Below are 18,857 nucleotides of genomic sequence, written 5' to 3'. Positions count from 1 at the left end.
ACACGTCTGGGTGGGTTGTGCTGCTTAGGAGCCCCCAAGGAGCAGCACCGCAGGCGGGAGCAGCAAACTTGATGCACGCAACGTGTGGCTCACCTACCACAGATGTACCCCTGGGGAACCCCAGGTGCGTGTGGAGGAGATCAGGGGCCCTGTGGCTTTCTCCGAGTCGGTGTGCGGTGCTGCGAGAGAGCTGCGGGTGCCTGCTAACCCGAGCGAGCGTAACTCACTGCGAGCCTGCTGAGCAAGCCGTGGGGGTACGCGGGCCCAGCGGCTCCTTCGTCTGGGCTCCTGCAGCTCAGTCAGAGCCTACGAGCTGAGACACGTCTGCCTGGAGAAACGGTGGAGGCAGGGGAGAAGCGGCGTTTTTCAGTCCATTTCTCAGGCGTGCTGTAATTGCGTCTAGACAGGCAGTGCTTGGATGGCTGCCTTGTACCTTGCTGGGGGGGGCTGCTGTTCCCAGTGGGTTTTGCCAGCTCTCCTTCATCTCCAAAGGGTCTTAACTCTCCTCAGCTACAGCAGAGATGCTTCCTGGCTATTCTGTCTGCTGGTTCGTTTGCAAATGGCATCCAGCACAGGGGACCTTAGGTATCCCGTTCCTGCTGCCCGGCGGAGCAGAGTGACGGTGAGCCCTCGCTGCGCCTGCACATCTGCCCGGCCGCGCTGGCAGAGCAGGGCTCCTGGCACCGGGAATTATTTACAGCCTGTGGCGGTCTCTGGGCTCCCTCTTTCTCTCTTTCTGCATTCTCCAAAGGCTCTTCTAATGTGAATATCAGCATGTCAATGAAACCCTGTACAGCGCTTGTGGTTCTGCAGCAGAGCACAGAGTCACGGCTTGCTTCTCCTCTTCCAGCTGGTTGTGGAGCCAGGGGAAAAAACCAGCAAAAATGAAAACATTGTAGAAAATGAAGGTTAGGAGGAAGCATTTCAGTTAAAAAATGAGGGAGCGCAGATTATTCTGCTGCAAATAGAGTGGGGGGTTGTGAAGCACCGGTCCTGGGGTCTCCTCAGCTGTCCCTCTGGCTTGCTGGGGAGGGCATCAACTGGTTGCACTTTTGATTGCTTCTGTTCCTCGGCCTTTCCTGGGAGGCCACCTGTGTTCATATTGCCGTGGTAAGACTGGGCAGGGAGCTCAAGCAGTACTTGAGGGAGGGGGAGAGAGAGATTGTTTTATTTTGGACTTGAGTTTCTGTAATCGTGGGTGGGTTTTGTGGTGCTTTTTTTTTTTTTTTCCCCTTGTCCATAGCAGGTTATAGTTTGCTGTCAGTTCTGTGATCTGATAGTTCAAACGTTAATTATTAAATAAAGGATCATATTTTTAGATATAGAACTTTCCCCATCCCTCATAGCTGTGTGGGTACCAAAATACTGCTTGGTCTTCTGCTGCAACTCCTGTTCCTCACCTCTATCCTGAATCACCTTGGGGATCACTGCTTGAAGACCAGGTTCGAATTCAAGAAAGATCAGACTGAACATGAGACGCTAAGCCAGGGCTTGAAATGGACCTAGTTACCCTTTAAAAGATCTTTTTCCTTGTTTCCACCTTTCTGGCAGCTGTGTATATAAAGTAACTGAAACTGGTCTCTGGTGATCTGTGTTATGAAGCATCTTAATGAGAATTACTCGAGCAGCAATCTGTCCGCAGGTTGATTCACTCGATTGATACCCCCGATATCCCATGTGCTGAGTACCTCCCGTGCCGTCCAGCACCTTTGAGCAGATGGAGTAACACTACTGCATGCCTGCCTGGCGTAGCTGGGAAACTAATGGACCATATTTTCAGAATTTATCTGCTGGAAGTGCTTACAGCAGCCGTTGCTTTCTTTCCCAGTTGCAAGTAAAATGTAAGTAATAATAAAGACCTCTTGTGGGTGTCCAGGCGGGTGATCATTTTGTACAGGGAAAGTGTTACGGGGAAAGTGTCAGAAAAGGCTTATGGAAGGGCTACATTCACCACAAAGGTACCAAAACTTCCAATTACAGCTGTGTTTTATTGGATTAATGCAGATACAGTGCAGTACGGAGGGCACGTCCCCAGGCGAACACCACATGCTGCCCACGAGCATCTCCTCCCAAACCCCAGAGAAACAGAAGAAGAAGCCAGAGCTCTGCTATGTGCTCCAGAGGCGGAGGGCAATGGTTTTGGCTTTATATTAGGAAAGAGAGGAAGCCCGTCCCGGAGGGAGGAGCTGCGGCATGGACACGGGCAGAGGCAGCGCGCACCGTTATGCTCAAAGCTGTCAAAGGAGCGCGGCTAACAGCACAGCTAAGCCGAGTCTTGGGAGTGAGAGCTGGGGCCTCGGGAAAGGGAGAGAAATGTCTTGAGGCTGTCCCAGGTCAGGTTCGTCTGTACAAGGAGAAGAGCGGTAGAGAGCCCTGAAGTGAGACCAGCTTACATGGTACGGCCAGGGCTTGTCTGGTGTTTTCGTCCAGATGGCTTTGTAAAGTACTGCTGGGAAAGGAGACCGTGGCAGGGCTGTATTTGGCCAGCTCCTGGAAGCTGGGATGGACGGACGCCCTGCGTGCTGACAGATGTATCAGCGAGGGGAGCCAGGGAGAGTCCCGGGCCTGATCCTGAGGCACGCGATCCTTTCTTACTGGGAGGGATGTTACTGAAACAGCTCTTCCCCAGGCGTGGGCTGTAACAGGAGTTATTGCAGCAGTCAGACGGGACAAACCCTTAATCTAGCAGTGCTCCTGACGAGGAGAGGAGCACAAATGGAGACTGGTTCCAAAGAGACCACAAACAAGTTTTGAGACAGGGTGCACGCAACCTGCCCCAGCTGAAAGAAACAGGTTTGCATCTGTTGCAGGTATGACCAGAGCTATCCTAGGCCTTGTTCATTATTTAGTGGCCCCAGTAGGTGACTGGGTGTGTGGTAGTTAAGTCGTAGCCAACCTATTGCTGGTCCTTGGGTTAGGAAGAGAGGGGATGCTGTGATAGCGTTGCAGTTCTCATGCAATCTGACTTATCAGAGGGATGGTAGCCACCTCTCTGCCTTGCAAGGAGCAATAAAATACAAGCTGGCAGCACAGGGGAAGGTTTCATTTGCAACTGGGGCAATTTTCTCAAGCACTGAGACTGGTCTAGTTTTATGGGCAAACCTTTTGATGGAGACAACAGGGATGTTGTCATTTCTCCATCAGTGCAGTTTCTAAGTTTCCTTGCCAAATTTTTGCTCTTGATCGAAGGAATCGGGATCCTTACCAAAAGAGGTCATGTTCTGCCCTCTTATTAGGACTGCTGTGGGTGAGACGGCTGCCTTCTGCAGGCTGAGGCTCCAGCAGCGGGAGGGCAAATGCCTTCCCAGCCCATAGGTGGGGGAGATGAGGGATGCTGTCAGCTCGTGTCCCGTGTGCTCTGCCAGCCTGGCAGCTCCCAGGAGCTGTGGCGGCTGATCTTCCACTGCATGGCCGGGTCTGCCTCTCAGTGCCGCTGTGCCCAGCGCTGAGGGACTCGCTGGTTTGCCTCTGTGTCTTCTCACCCTCCCTCCCTCCCCAGAAGTGGGAAGCACTTGTAGTCTCTTAAGCAGGAGTATTGAGGCTCGGTGTGGGAAGCCAGCCATGCAGGTGGGGTGTGTTCCCGCTCTTTGCTTTGGTGCAGAGGGTGCCTGGCTGTTGGCAACGACCACGTCACGCCGACCACCGCTGCGCACAGCCGAGGGGAGCGCATCGCTCCCCGCAGCGTGTAAAGTGGAGGGAGGGAAGGGCCCCGCGCCTTGTCCCCAGCCCAGGAGCCTGCTGCAAACTGCAGCCCGTGCAGCCCGGCGCTGGCCCCGCGGTCAGCAGCAGAGGATTTTGAGGAAGGCTTTGCGGAAGTCGGTGTTGAAGGTTGTGTAGATGACGGGGTTCAGGGCGCTGTTCACGTAGCCAAGCCAGGTGCTGGCACTGTAAAGCCCTGGGGGCACGTGGCAGGACGGGCAGTGGGCGTTGAGGATGTGAATCAAGAAGAAGGGCAGCCAGCAGACTATGAATGCCCCTGGGTTTAGAGAGAGGGAGAAAACAATCCATGACTTTAGAGAAGCAACTGCTTGGAAAGGGGCCTGCAGCTGTGCCCTCTCCCGCCATCCTCTCACTATGTCCATGCACATGTCTGCGTTTGGTAAATGCTGACGGTGACGTTTTATTCCTGATAGGGAGGGACTTGGCAAGAGCTCAGGCTCCTTGGGACCAGTTATGTGAATGGATGGATGGGGCTTCAGAAGTGGCCACAACTTAGAGGGAAAGGCTGCTGCCATAGTGGCTTTAATCAGCTACCACGAGGGCTGCATTATTTCCTTGCTACTACTGAGTTAATGGTGACCGTGGCAGGTGACTGGAACACTAGTCTCCTGGCTTCTCTATCCAGCTCTATGAGCTGATTTCTCTGCTGTTCCTTGCCTCAGTTTCCCCTTCTGTAATTGGACCTAAGAGCTGCTGCACGTATGGAAACTTAGGATTGTTCCAGCTTTATAATAATAATAATAAAAGAAAGGAAAAGGGCGAGCAAAGGTGTTGGCTGTTGCTCCCTCCAGCAGGTCTTGTTGGCCACCGATTTAAAACAGAAGGGTAACAAAACATAGCCAATAAAGCACTAACATACTTGGCTCTCAACATTTGAGAGCACTACCTTATATCCCTAAATGCCCCACCGTTGTCTCTCCTGAGTTTGTGAAACAGTGACAGCTGAAGTCTGGGGCTGGCTTGCATTTTTTTGATTTCAATACTGTATTAGGAGATGCCTTGCTCTTGCAAGTCCCAAGCCATCACCCCTTGCGCCCCACTAGACAGAGTGGCTCTCACTCACCCAGGACAATAGCTAGCATCTGTGTCGCCTTCCTCTCCCGAAGCTGGATCAGCCGGGGCTGCTGGTGCGCTAGCTTCAAAGAGCTGATGGTTTTGCCATTGCTGAGCCTCCGTACCTCCAGTCCTGGCTTCATACTCTTTCTCCTCTTTTCCAGCCTGCTGTGCTGTGTAGTCTCTGGTGTCTTGGTAAGGGATGCTTCGTGGCAGAAGCTGCGGTACCGCTGCAGGCTGAAGACAGTCAGCAAATTCCTTTTGGTAGACATCTCCTGGCCCGAGCATTTGAGTGGGAGGCAGGGGGAAAAGGTGCCTTGGCATCTGTTTGGCAAAGCTTTTCTCTCCACATGTTCCTGCAAAAGAAGATGCCACAGAGGAACTGGGAACCATCCAGACTGTTCACTGGGTCAAAGGATGACAAGGAAAGTTGTAGGAGTCATCCTTAGCCCCACTTGCTTCTTAGGTTTGCACAATATCCTCTGGACTGACCTTGGCTTATCAGAGAGGTGAACTGGCACCGGACAACTCTCTGCCTCCATCCCACCAAGGAGAAGCACGAGAACAAGAAGAGCTGAAACACCTGCTCTGCTAACCTTTCACTCGTATTTTTGTGTTGGCCCTGCTCCCCTCAACATCCCTCCCCTTTTTTAATGTAGCTTCACTCTGAGAAAAATGGGTAAAACAAGGGGATATGCGTGACCAGGCGATCCCTTTCAAATCATTGTGCTGGTTCCCATGGTTGCAGATAGTTCATCTAGAAAGGTCAGTGGAACAAATGCTTCATGCACCATGAGCATTTTGACCTCTTGAGTTTGTCAGATGAAGAGGTTTTTTTAAAAAATAATCTAGGTTACAGCCTGTGAAGCTCTGAGAATGAAGCTTCATAGAGCAAAAATCAATAAATGAAGACATAAAAATCAATAAATAAAGAAATTAGCCAGACTTCTGCACAGCTGAGAAAGCCCTGCTCTGAAGAGACATTGAAGTAGGCTGTGCTCTTTTCTAGTTGCCTGGTTCCAGGGGGCAAAGATACCCAGGGAGTGTCCTCTTTCTAGAGGGCTGGAGCTTATGCATCTCAAATATCATGGTGTATGAGTGAGGGATGGAATGGAAACACGCCATGTCCCTTCTTTATGCTTTCCATTCTGTGCTTTGACCCTTTGAGGAGAAGAGATGATGCATGCCCTGTCCTTTTTGACAGCTCCTACTACGTTCATGTGGATCTTACTTTGTGCGCATAACACGGTTTGGTGCTGGCGCTGTGGCTGCCCTGCCGGGTGAGGGTTCGCTTCTTTTGCCTTTGTCTTAGCACGAGGTAAATCCGGACATAGAGCAGCAGGGTCACCATGAAGGGGAGGTAGAAGGACACCAAAGAGGAGTAGATGATGAAAATAGGGTTGGATATGGAACAGACACTGGGATCCCCTGGGGAGGAGAAGAGAGAGAGAGAGAGAGGAGCGGCTGAGCTGCTTTGGTTTAGTACAAGGAGGCTCTGGTGCATTGGCAAAGCAAGTCAAAAGGTGGCCAGGGGACAAAGGCAGCCTAAGAAGTGCAAGTATCTCCTGTCTCTGTTGTTGCAAATTATACTGTGGCCTACCCACTCACCTAACTGATGCTCAAAATGGACTCTACCTAGGGCCATCTAGCATGACCCAGCATGCATCTGCCTGCTTTTCTGGTCAACACCTCTGCCCTCTTCTCTCATGTCCATTCCCATCCTTTCCCAGAGGATCCTTTCTCCTTTTCATCCTTTCTCCTATTCCTCCGACAGCCTCTGAGCGGTCTAGATGCAGAGGTGTGCCTTCACCCCCATCTGTCTGGACCAGGCAGTGGGGTGCAGCAGCACTTCCCACCCCCCGTCCCCTTCTCGCCTCAAGCACTGCATAGAGGATGGATGGGGAGCAGAGGACTTCTGCCTGTGGCTCAGGGAGGAGGATGGCTCCCCTGCCCCTCTGCCTCCGGGGAGAATGGGCTGCCCTAGGTGAGGGGAAGGAGAAAGACCAGCCTGGTTCCAAGCAGGAGGCTGAATTGTTAGCTCTTCTCAAAGGATTAGGTGAGGAAGCAGCCAGCCAGTTGGATGGGAAGGAGGTTTCTCACAAGCAGTGCCAATATGCAACCCTTGCTGTTTAGAAATGTGTCCTGTATCAGATTTAAAACCGTGTGTTTTAGACCTGTTGATATCAGCAAGATGCAGTACGTCTGACGTGTGTGTGCATTGGACGTGCTGCATGTCCGGAGATTTGCTCTGTGTGTGCAGAGCGAGTGTTTGGGGCGATCTGTAGACCTGGACGCCTTGAGGGACATTGATTTGGCAGTAAAGCAGGCAGGTCTGTCCTCAGAGCAATAGTCAGTGTCTGCCTGAGCAAATGGCAACTTCATAGACAAGAGCACATCTGCTCTGCAGCACTGGAGATTTTTCTCATCCTTCATAGTGTGCTTTCCAGTTCTTAAAATTCCCTGTAACTTGGAAAATCTGCAGGACCCACGTTAAATGACCTGGCCATACACAGAGGAGCTCCGTTTCCAACCCCTCCCTGCGTGCTATTGTTTGGGACGTCACCTACCTGTAGTATTGAAGCCAAAGAGGAGAGGGCACGACACTGCAAATGCCAGCATCCAGACTATCACGATCATGAGGGAGACCCTCCTGCAGGAGCTCTGCCCAGTGCTGTACTGGTACTGAACTGGTTTCACCACTGCAGTGTATCTGCGGACCAAACCAGCTCCAGAAAGAGGAGAGGTAAGAATGGAGGGAGGAAAAGGACCAGGTTTTAAAGGGAGAAATGAAAGCCACGTAGGGAAGATGATGGTGAACGTGGTGAAGAAATGGAAGAGGAAAGGAGAGAAGATCAGATGATGGGATCAGCAATTTGTAGAAATGGTAAGCAGGGTGTTGGGGGGAGGAACAGAGGAAATCAGAGTTAGTTGGCAGCACTGCAGAGAAACACTGCAGAACCGCCGGCATTGCGAAGCTACAAGGTTTGGGAAACCAGATGGATCTAGAAACCCCAGGAAAGCCCCATTCCTTGAGCCCCTAAGGTTATATGTGCACTGCTGGGAAAGAGCAGTCTCTGGAGCAACCACAGCCTGTGGCACTCTGTGCCTCAGCTGCCCGCCCTGCTGTTGGCCTCGCTGACAGCCAGAGGATTGCCCAGGGGTGGGTGTCCAGGGCCTTCGGCTGTCAGGGTGCCCCGGGGATGCAGCGCAGCAAGGCTAGGATTTGGAAGGCAGAGGAATCTCATCTTTAGGGTAGCCCAGGGGCTGCTCCTTGCAGACAGAGCCAAGATGAAACAGGGATAAAGATTCCCATGGAGGAACACCAGATCAACCCAGCGCTGAGAGCTGCTTTGTACAATTACCCTTGAACCACATATTACAAAGGTACAGCATGCAGTGTTTTTTCCTTCCCCCACTCCTCGGTCCTAACAGCACCATGTGTGCCAAGGTCTTGGCTCCCAGCCCTCAGCGTTGCTTAAAATAGGCTCAGTTTTAAGATGCAGAAAACCAGGGCAAGGCTGAAGATTACACAGCAATAATCTTCACCCCTTCCTATGTATATGGCAGGATTTTGTTTATTAAAACTTCATGAGTGAGGTCTCCAGAAGGAGAAACCCTCTTTGAGATTCAGTGGGAATTAGACGACCGATTCTGATTCCTGCCTTCAAAAAGCATGAGGATGTGGCTGACTGCCTACTGGTGATATTTTATTGCTTGTGCCTCTCTGCCCTTAAGTTCAGACATCTTCTAGCACGCGGTGGGCAGAGCCATCTTAATGGCAGCAGTGGCAGTGACAGACTTGCAGGGAGGTTTGTGTTCCTGAAGGCGCTGATGCTGCCTGTGCAAACCCCACTTTCTTGTCCCTGCCACACCGGGCTACGGGGCTGACCCCCATCTCCACACTATCCCCCTGGATGCTGTTGGCTCTCACCTGTCAATGCTGATAGCACAGAGGTTTAAAATGCTGGCTGTGCACATCATGACATCCATGGTGACGAAGATATCACAACAGATGCGGCTGAAAGTCCAGACTCCTCCGGTCACCTGCACCAGCAACCACAAAACTGTCAGCCTTGTTCTGCATCGAGTCCTGATATGTTACGTATAAGGAGGTGCTCTCCTCCAAGTATCTCAACAGCTGGATGAGTTCACGTCCACTGCGACGTGCAGAGGGAAACTGAGGCACCTACATTGTGTGCAAGACAACACAGTGGCAGGTCATGGAGAAGAAGCCACACCTTGATTTCAATCCTTGAGTTACTCTTACAGAGGGAGGCAGGGTGAAGAAATAGATAGCAGCTATCCCTTCCCTTAAGGCCTAGCATGATAAATTGATTTAAATTTGATATCACTGTATATATCCTTTAATTAAGGATTATCTGAGAAAATCTAAGGGCTGAAAGAGCTTCTCAGCTTTGCTGCTGGAGTTCTCTTGCAGGCAGTGAGCTGGAAAAGTGCTGGAAATTTTATGCATTTATGTATGAAACAGAGACCTGAGACCTGAGGCTTCTCTAAAACCTTATCTGGATTCTTATCTCAGCTACAGATTTTGATTATTAGATCTGAGTGAGAATTCACAAGCTATTCAGATAAAGGGTTTTGGTTTGCTACCATGTTGAGCTTTTGTTCGGTTGTTTTGAATTTTTAAATCTGAAGCGTGTAATCGTAAAGCTTAGCTGTGGCCAATCTTTGTGATGCAGAAAAACATTTTTTGGCCCAGCCTTCAAGTTCTTGGCAATGACCTTTTCGGTTGACAACAATATGCTCCAAGCACTGTGTGGCACTGCCTTCCTCGGGAGCGAGTCCAGCGGAGGGCCACCAAGACAGTCCCTGGGGCTGGAGCACTTGTCCTGTGAGGAGCAGCCAAGGGAACAGGGCTTGTTCAGCCTGGAGAAGAGGTGGCTTCGGGGGGGGCTAACAGCAGTCCCCTAGTGCCTAGTGGGGGGTTATTAAGAAAGTTGGACCCAGGTCACTAAGAAGATGGAGCCAGGTTTTTCACACCAGTGAGTGGTGGGAGCACAAGAGGCAACAGGCACAAGTTGAAAGAAAGGTGCAAACTGGTTATGAAGGTAAACTTTCTGACCATGAGGACGGTAAGGCAGTGGAGCCAGTTGCTTGGTGAGTCTGTGCAGGCTCCATCCTTGGAGGTTTTTAAGACCCAGTCGAAAATACCCATCCCAGATCAGGCTGGAGAGGGTGCCACAAGTAAGCTTGGCTTCTAAGGGAGTGAGTCAACCCTGCAACAAGTGTCAATGTCTAGGAAGGACACGGCTCTCTGCAGAGAGCAGCACTTGTATAAATACAGACTTCACTCTGTGTGAGTTGTTCTCAGAGTTGTTTAATAATCCTGAGAAATTTAAATGGTTTTGATTGTGCCAGCGTTCCTGCACGTGAGCACAGAAACTCGCTGAGGTGAGCTGTGTCTTTAGGGTGTTCGCGGCTGGACCCAGCTGCTACGTGTCAGAAGTCAGGTCTTCCATTTGACCCCCTGACTCTGAATGAATGCAGGGGAGAGAAATGGGAATTGGCTTGCAAAATGCAGTAGGGAACTGTCCTTTCACCTTCAGTTCTCCGATACATGTGGGGCTCCTTTGTCTTCTTTTAAAAAAAAGCAAGCAAAGGAAACCAAACCAAACCCTTAGAGCTTTTCTGCACAATTAGGTGGGCTACAAGACGTGCAAATGGAAGGCTGTCCCTCTGAAATTAGGGACCTTAATAGGTAGGTTCAGTTTTCAAAGAAATCCCACACTGTTTTTGCTTTAGTTACATATTTTAAAATCTGCTTGACCACCTCAAAATAGAAAAAAAAAAAAATTATAAATGCTGGAAGCCTTTGCAGCGGGACCCAGTAAGGGGTGTTTCTGCAGTTGGAGGCAAAACGCAATGCAGTGTCTGTGTGATCTGGGGCGTCTGAAGAATATTTCACCAGGAGCTGGTGCCAGGTGTTCGCATGAAAGCCAGCTGCCGCTAGCCCAGCAGATGTGCAAGCACTTAGCTGAGGGAGTTTCCAAGGTCCTGAGCACATTCAAACGCTAAGCCCAAGAATGTGAACCATTAAAACTGAACAAGGTGGTGGTGGGAACGGCTCTGAAGTGAACCCTCTCGGGATGATGCATTCAGATCACACCACCTGCATACTAAGCTGTAGCTTGTATTAAGAGGATGCTTGACAGATCAAAAGGTTTGGGCTTAAAACCCATCCTCACTTCCACCAGCCACAACTTCCAAAATGGGGAGTAGCTCTGCTGAAGGTGGTGAAGTAGTTAATATTTACCTGTAGGCTATGCGAACCCAGAATTTATTCCAGAATTTAACAATGAAGAAGAGCCTTTTTATTATAGGCCTCGTTCATAATTTTTTAAGTTCTATTTCTGCTCTTCCTTTTATTGCTCTGTTCCGCTCATCTTTGCTACAGCAGCTAGAACTTGCTAGTGTGCATTTCTGGGTTTCGTGTGTCGGCAGGGTACCTGTTCTTTATCCCTCTGGTGTCTTTTGTCCAGGAATCTCAAAGCACATCACAGGTATTAATTGAATCAATCCTTACAACTGCCTGGGTGAGGTGGATGGTCAAATATTATTCTCTTACAGCTGATGAGAGCAAACCACAGAGAGATGAGCTGACACAATCTCTCATTACCACTGAGTGCGTGTGCAGCAGAAGTGGGAATAGAGTCCAGGATGAAATCCTGGCTCTGTCAAAGACAACGCTAAAGCTCCCTATAGACTATTCAGGTCAGGTTCTCACCTCATGTCTGTTGAGGACCAGTCTGCTTTATCCACAAAATTGTGGTATTATTTTTAACTTCCCAACCCTATAGGAAGTCTTCCAATTAAAAAAAAAAAATCATTGTGCATTCATAAATTTATGCAAATCCACCACTCTCCTGAATCCCTAAAAATAAAGAGTCTCTGTAAATCAGATACGTACGGTGATGCCGCATGGAGGAGTACATGGATGGGAAAGTACGAGCACGAAGTTGCATCAGGTGATGACGGGGATGTAAGCAGCGGTGCATCTAAGCATGTTCACTTAAGCATTTTGTGTTTAAGAGAGCGTTCTTCTTGGGGGTGATGTTCGCTCCCTGCAGCTGTTAAATGGCTGCTTATGTTTTTGCACGGTGGGAGTAACTAAGAGCATGCATGTGGTCAGGCCTGCTGACAAGAGGTAAACTGCTGAGTTCCAGTAACCCAGTTGTCTGCCCTCCCTTTGACGGTCGTCTGGGGAGCTCCTTGAGCTCAAAGAGCAGTTGTAGGGCTCCCTGCTCCGGTGTTAGCGCCACAGAAGAGGAGACAGCGTTACTCTCACACGCTCTGAACAGAGCTGCAGACTGGACCTCAGTGACAATCATCTTCTGAAGCTTTTTTCCCTTTGGAGGTAGAACTAGATGTTGTGAGAAGACTGAGAAGGATGCTCCAGGCCATTCTGCTACATCTCCTCCTTCATTTATACAATGACTATAAGGCATGATGGTGTTTAATGCCATCAGACTCCAGTAGGCAGGATACCCTAATGCCACTGTCTTCGAAACCTTGGTGGGCTTCAGTAGTCATGCCAGCCACGGCATCAGAGGTCAATATAGGACTGGGGTAGCAGTACTGGTATATTAGACCTACGCGTTGACCCCAAAGGATTGCTAGAAACTTCATTAGGTGAAGATGAGGCTTTTGAGGTTATAAAATGTTCCTGTTGTTGCTCTGTCACAGCCTTCCCAAAAGACTTCTCAGAAAGAGACCATTCTGGTCTGCATGCCGGATAAAATGACAAATTTCATGGAGAAGGTCCAGGCCACAGATGACTCTAAAAATGGAGTGTAAAGCACAAAAGTTCACAAGTGACATTTAAATTTGAGGTATTCAACCACCTTTGGCTTCTCCATAAATAATGACCAGGTCTCAGATGTCTGGTTTTGCAAATGTACAGTAGATAAATAGGCATTGTACATGGTTTTGGGGACTGAATGATTTCTTGGCAATTTCCAGGCCCATAGTGTACCGAAGCATGATGCCATTTCCGCTTCATTGGTAGCATCGCTGATCCATAAACAGCAGCAAATATCTAAACGACTTTGGGGCTTTTTGGACTGTTTTTTAAATCTTAGTCTTGCTGGAGTCCTACAGCCTAGTTCTCTAGGAGATAGTGCGCAATGCTGGGAGTGGTAGGTTGGGTTTGGGATGTGTGTGGGTTCTTCTCCCTGTTGTTTGAGTGACTCTTGGATCAGCTACTTTGATTATCCAGGCTCCACAGATGGAAATGAATCTGGAAATGGTCTACAAACACAACTAGGGAACGGACCTACTGCCGTGCTCACAAATCATGACCACGGTACTGCACGGGGGCAGAGGCTGCTTCACAGATGTGCCTCAGTCCCACCCTGTCCACAGTGAGAGCGAGTGCTACATCTTTCTTAATGCAAAGCATATTGTGATTTCGTTAAAGACTGGAATGCGCTTGAGGTGATGGACTATTCCAGTCTGAAATAAAATTTGACTTTTAATAATATTTTTTAGTTGCAATCAAATTGCAGAGTCTAATTCTGTCTTGCTGGGATGGCTTCCCCACACACATTCCTTGCTTTTTAATCATTCGATGTAACACAACTGGGCTGTACACATCCTGCAGGCGAGCTCCAGGACCGCTCCACACAGCTTAGTCTAAATGTTGCTACTGCCTTCATTAGGAACATGATCACACACGCGGTATCATGGTACTCTCTTTGTTCTTTCACTCCACAGCGATGCTATACATAAATAATTAACCGTCAATGCCCTTATTAATAATGCTTATACACAGAGCAAACCCTTAATTTCTCTTAATTGTAGCCTTGCTGAGACTGCAGTGGGCACAGTTTGGGAGAGTGGCTTGGATTAGCACAAGGGAAATGCCTAGGCTGGGTGCCAAAGCTTGGAGCTGCGTTGCCTCTTCAACACACTCCGGTGGCAGAGGATGGCTGTAGGCCACTGCCAGTCCCCTGCTACTTGATCAAATGCCCTTGTACCTGCATAGCAGGTCTGGCATTTGCTGGTGTTGTCCTGTCTTGTCCTACTTTCTGTTCAGGCCCTGCGCAGTCCATATGCGCAAGTCAAAATCCCTCTCTGCTTCTGCTTTGCAGGAAAGAGGTCAGCCAAAGGTGGGCAGCTGCCAACAGAATATTTACCCTACCCTGCAGCCTGATCCCAGCTTGCCCCTTACAGAAAGAGCATGAAGCTTCAGCAAGATCATGGCTCAGAGGCTTATTTTGTCTCTGTTAGCATGAGAACAGGGTACCAGGCTCAGCTGAAAGCTTACGGCTGATAGATGTTCACTCTAATTTTTTTAGACCTACCAATTTTTGTGAATTAATGTAAAAATGCTAAAGAGAACAGATACAAATGTCAGCTGTAGCTTACCTTCAAGTATTTACTTTAGTAAAAATATTTGCCCCAGGAGTGGCTTCAGTAATTCAGGATTTTGCCGCAGTGTGAGGGGATTTGGTTTCCATCTTTGCTGCCCTGTATCTGATGGTGTTGTCCATACTGTGCACGGTCATGCCAGTACATTTTTACACCAGCCAATGTGCAAAGATCAGGGAAATGGAGAATAAGACCCCGAAGGCTTGATGAGTCCTTTGAAGTTATTGTGAAAATGCTCACATGACTTAAAGAAATTTTGGACCGTGTTCTTCAGCTTCATCTCTTTCGCAGCCTGCTTGGGGAATGTTGCTTGGAGCTGAGCTAACATCATGGACATTAAGGCTCTTAAACTCTGCAGGAGATGAGGATTTGACTGCCCTCACTTGTTTTCTGGCCAGCAGGAGTAGGAATTGATCTGGGCTCTAAGATGAGTTCCTATAAGGTATCTCCACCCTATTGCCTCCCCCGCCATTCCTGAATCATGGTGCTCACTGGAAACCCTTCTGGCTGATGGAGTCAGCCTCAAGGATGCACAGATGAAAGCAGCATTAGCACATCAGAACCCACAACCTACATTACTGGCTATAGCTCAGCTGCCATTCGAGCTCAGAGAGGCTGTGCTGTGCCAGGAAGAGCAAGGCTCAGGGTATCTGCTGATGGGTGGGACTGTGGTGCGGTTGTCCGGCATGTGTCCAGCCTACGAGGGCCACCTGTGTGACATTGTGGGCTGCCACCCACCCCACAAGTGCCCCAGAGCTAGCTAGGGGGTTAAAATGGGAATGGACTTTATCTGTATGAGAGCTGGCCTATCCTGAGAGTGCGTACTAACACCAGTGAGCTTGTATGGCGGTCCAATTCTGCGTAGGTTGGACCAGATGATCCTTGAGGACCCTTCCAACCTGGTATTCTATGATTCTTTAATCTTTCCTAAGATGTACTCACCTCCAGGTACACCACCCATGGCATCACCAAAGTAGCCACCAGCAAGTCCGCCACCGCCAGGCTCACCACAAGGTAGTTTGTTGTGGTTTGCAAGGTGCGTTCCCTCAGCACGGCTAAGCAGACCAGCACGTTCCCAAAAATGATGGCCAAAATCAGGATGCAGTAGCAGAGGGCGTAGTAGGCATGCGAGTGCGGCAGGTCAGACTCTGTAGTGTTGTCGGCCCCGCAGGGAATGGGGTCAGTGGCATTAGGATGACTGCTGGTTCTTGTGAAGAGGGCCATGGGGACGCCGCTGGAAAGAGAAAGAGATGACTGAAAATCACAGTATTCTGGAGAACGGTACCTTTTGTGGATGGTGTGCAACTTTCATACTTCCTTCATGAATGCTACTTCAAGCCAATTGTACAGGTCTTTTTCTGCTCCCATATAGGCAGAGCTTTACGTAACGTCTTGCTTGGCCTGTTTTGTTTTTCACTGAATCTAAGCCAAGAGAAGAATGCAAGATTTCACCTCCTGTGTGCACCTGAAAGGTGCATCTTACCAACCAGCGCAGCTGTATGGAAAGCGGCAATGGTTGTTAAGATGCACCAAAGTCATACCACAGTACAAGTCAGCTGGGCAAGAGTGCAATCTGAAAGACAAAACAATTTGTAGCGCTGAGGAGGACCCAACGCAGTTACCCAAACTAGGGCTTGCCCAGAAGCTTGGACTTAGTATCTTTTCTTCTTCCCTCGTCAAAAACTGTCTTCAGTAACTTCACGCACTCGAGTGCTTGGCAGCCTGGCAGAGAGACTGCGCCTGCAATGCTCAAGTAGCCTCTTGAACCCTGGCCGCCCGGCAGTACGCACCACCTACTGAATTACTCTTTTCCTGCAACGTGTTTCTGTCCCAGGCCTTCTGTTCAAATAACGCTCCACTTCAGCCCTGCCTGCCTTGCCAAAGCTTGACTGTCAGGGCTGCCCCCACTGCATCCATACTGGGCTCTGTGTTTTCCATGCCTGGCCAGAAGATGAGCTTCCCGCGCTGAAGAGCAAATCAACTTGTCATTTGGGATGAAATAATGGAAGGATGCTTGCAGGGTACTCTGCATTTCTTTTTCTTACAATAGATTCATGATTGTGCTTCAGGAACCCACACTTCCTTGATTTAGAAGGAGGATGATTTTTTCCAGGTATATGAAGGCTGCCGTCCCAGGGTTGTTCTGTGACATTTAATCGCTGTATCCGATTTTTTTTCTTTCTTTGCTAGTGCTCCCATCGCTGAACTCACCGTCAACATGACAGGTATGAAAGGCAAGGACAAAATGTTGCAACGCCGATGGTATAAATATTACTCCTTGTGCCACCTCACCCCTCGAACAGCAGCATCTGTGATGCACACACTCCTGGAAGAGTAGATGTGCAATAGGTATAAATTGCCCCAGCCCCCTGGCATATATTCATCCTTAAAACTGGTGTCGCTTGCTCTTGCTGGTTTGTAGCTGGCAGAGGACAAGGGCTGAATGAGACGGAAACTGAACTTCCCCCTGTCCCGTGAACACAGATCCCTCGGGACAGAGGCGAAACAATCTCTTATGGCATCTGTGCTGTTTGAAAGTGCCCGTGCTTGTCCCTCCTTCTCTATCTTTCTTCTGCCTGCCCCTGACAAAGAAGTTAAGCTTTCCACTGGATCTGAAGCGTTTCCCCTAGCGTGAGCGCTGCTGCCGAGTCCAGGACTGTTTGTTCATAAAACAGTTCAGCTGCAGCCACCCAAAGACAGGACTCATTTTGCAGTGTCCCCTGCACCGACACAGCTCCCGCTCTGGGAAATCTGTATTGTCTGGGGCCACGAAAGGCTAGTTCTGTAGCGCTGGGAAAAAAAACTACGTTAAGCAGCTGCCTAGCTGATAAGCAACGCCACAGCAGGGAAGGAACAAAACATCACGCACAATACCACCAAAAGGCTTAAGGCACCGCATTACACTGTTTGCCTGTGGGTTTCCCACCTTGTCTCCTGCCCCTTATACCCTGAAGCACTATTTTCGACTCTCACCCGGAGGCCAATCTGCCCTACCAGGATCCCTCCCAGCTCCCCACCCCCAGCCCTGCCAGGCCCCCCCAGCCCTGTTCTTCTGCCCGCAGCCAGGGTGCTGCCAAACCAGGCGAGTACCAGGGTACCGGGATACTGATGTGCCAGGGTACCAGGATACCTGCATATGGGGGTGGTGGGGCACGGGCGTGGTGGGGCACAGGGGTGCAGGCACACTGGAACATCAGGATATCAGGATACTGATGTGCCAGGGTACCGGGATACCTGCATATGGGGGTGGTGGACACAGGGGTGCAGGCACACCGGGACACCAGGGTACCGGGATACTGATGTGCCAGGGTACTGGGATACCTGCATATGGGGGTGGCGGGACACAGGGGTGCAGGCACACCGGGATGCCAGGGTACCGGGATACTGATGTGCCAGGGTACCGGGATACCCACCACCCCGGGCACCCGGGCAGCGAGCTGCGGCAAGGACAGGGGTGGCTGCCGTGGGGACGAGCAGAGGGAAGGGAGAGGGAGGGATGCTCCTCCCGTAGCTCTCAGCCTCGGAGGGTCCGGGTGCAGGTCCCGCTCCGGGTGGCGGGGTCCGGGCGCGGGTTCAGGCGTGGGGTTCAGGGTGCAGGGGAGGGGGCCGGGGTCCGAGCGCGGGGTCCGAGCGCAGGGTCCGGGCGTGGCCGCGGCGTTGGGTCCGGGTCCGGCTCCGGCTCCGGCTCCGGCTCCGGCTCCGGCTCCGGCTGGGGGTGCTGCTCCGCGCCCGCCGCTCCCGCACCCGAGGGGCGGCGGCAGCTCCGCGGCTCGCCGCCGTGCCCCCGGCCCGGGGCTGCCGAGTGCCCCGGCGATGCCGCGGGGGGCGAGGGAGGCTGGGCAAAGCCGGGGGAGAGGGGCTGCGGGGAAGGGGACGGCCGGCACCGAGCGGGAGGGGAGCGGCGGGGGCAGAAATCAGGACTTACCGCCGCCGCCGCCGAGCAGGGCTCGGTCCCGGTGCCGGTCCCGGTGCCGGTCCCGCCGCCTCCCGGCCCGGCCCGCTCCCTCCCGCCGCCCTCCCGGCGCGGAGCCGCGGGGCGGGGCCGGGCTGGCCGCCTCCTCCCCGCCCGCCCCCGCCCCTGCCCCGCCGGGACCCCGCCGTGCCCGGGGAAGGGGCAGCCGCGCCGGGGGCTGCGCTCCCCCTCCTCGTCCTCAGGCGCCCGAGAGGTTGCTCCTCTCCCAAAGGGAGCTGGTGGAGGGGTCTGGGCTAATTTTGGGGTCAGGGGGCCGCAGCGAGGGTGTGCTTTGCGGAGCTGCTTCTGCCTGGGAGGCGAAGCGGAGAGGTGGGAACCCAAAATCCGGGCCCTGCGCTTGGCCCCGCAGCTTGGCCCCGTTGTGGCGGAGCAGGGGGAGATGCCTCGGCCGGAGCTGCCTGCGCTGTGGTGGAAGGCAAAGAGGTGAAGCCCTTCGGGAGACTCTGCGAGCGTGCAGCTTGGGATGGAAGGTTCGCACTTAAAAAATTCATAGAATCATAGAATGTCCTGAGTTGGAAGGGACCCACGAGGATCATCGAGTCCAACTCCTGTCCCTGCATAGGGCAACCCCAAAATTCACACCATATGTCTGAGGGTGTTGTCCAAATGCTTCTTAAATATTGTCAGGCTTGGCGCTGTGACTGCCTCCCGGGGGAGCCTGTTCCAGTGCTCCATCACTCTCTGGGTGAAGAGCCTTTTCCTAATGTCCAACCTAAACTGT

At 51.3% G+C, this 18,857-nt stretch overlaps 1 protein-coding gene across 1 annotated transcript; it reads right to left on the bottom strand.

The window, feature by feature from the left end:
* Window positions 1-3,676: 3,676 nt before the first annotated feature.
* On the bottom strand, window positions 3,677-18,190 carry DRD3 (dopamine receptor D3). The gene is made up of 7 exons (XM_087757263.1): window positions 18,089-18,190; window positions 15,106-15,397; window positions 8,705-8,817; window positions 7,341-7,483; window positions 6,005-6,201; window positions 4,784-5,129; window positions 3,677-3,976 (listed from the first exon to the last, which is right to left on the bottom strand). Exons 2-7 carry the CDS (start codon window positions 15,385-15,387, stop codon window positions 3,780-3,782), a joined length of 1,278 nt encoding a protein of 425 aa, XP_087613389.1. The 5' UTR covers window positions 15,388-15,397; window positions 18,089-18,190; the 3' UTR covers window positions 3,677-3,779.
* Between the last annotated feature and the right edge of the window lie 667 nt (window positions 18,191-18,857).

Source organism: Nipponia nippon, unplaced genomic scaffold (assembly GCF_047370975.1).
Source record: "Nipponia nippon isolate SJK-2023a ecotype South Korea unplaced genomic scaffold, ASM4737097v1 scaffold_2, whole genome shotgun sequence".
Taxonomy (NCBI): Eukaryota; Metazoa; Chordata; class Aves; order Pelecaniformes; family Threskiornithidae; genus Nipponia; species Nipponia nippon.
Note: the sequence above shows the minus strand (reverse complement) of the source record. Positions and strands in the feature narration are given on the sequence as shown.

What these genes read in the sequence shown, in the direction of transcription:
- DRD3 (XM_087757263.1), bottom strand. Translation starts at nt 15,387, where the DNA reads ATGGCCCTCTTCACAAGAACCAGCAGTCATCCTAATGCCACTGACCCC. An exon ending in TGTGCTATCAGCATTGACAG is followed by an intron (nt 7,484 to 8,704) that starts GTGAGAGCCAAC and finishes TTTGGTCCGCAG; the next exon opens with ATACACTGCAGTGGTGAAAC. An exon ending in CTTTGGCTTCAATACTACAG is followed by an intron (nt 6,202 to 7,340) that starts GTAGGTGACGTC and finishes TCTCCTCCCCAG; the next exon opens with GGGATCCCAGTGTCTGTTCC.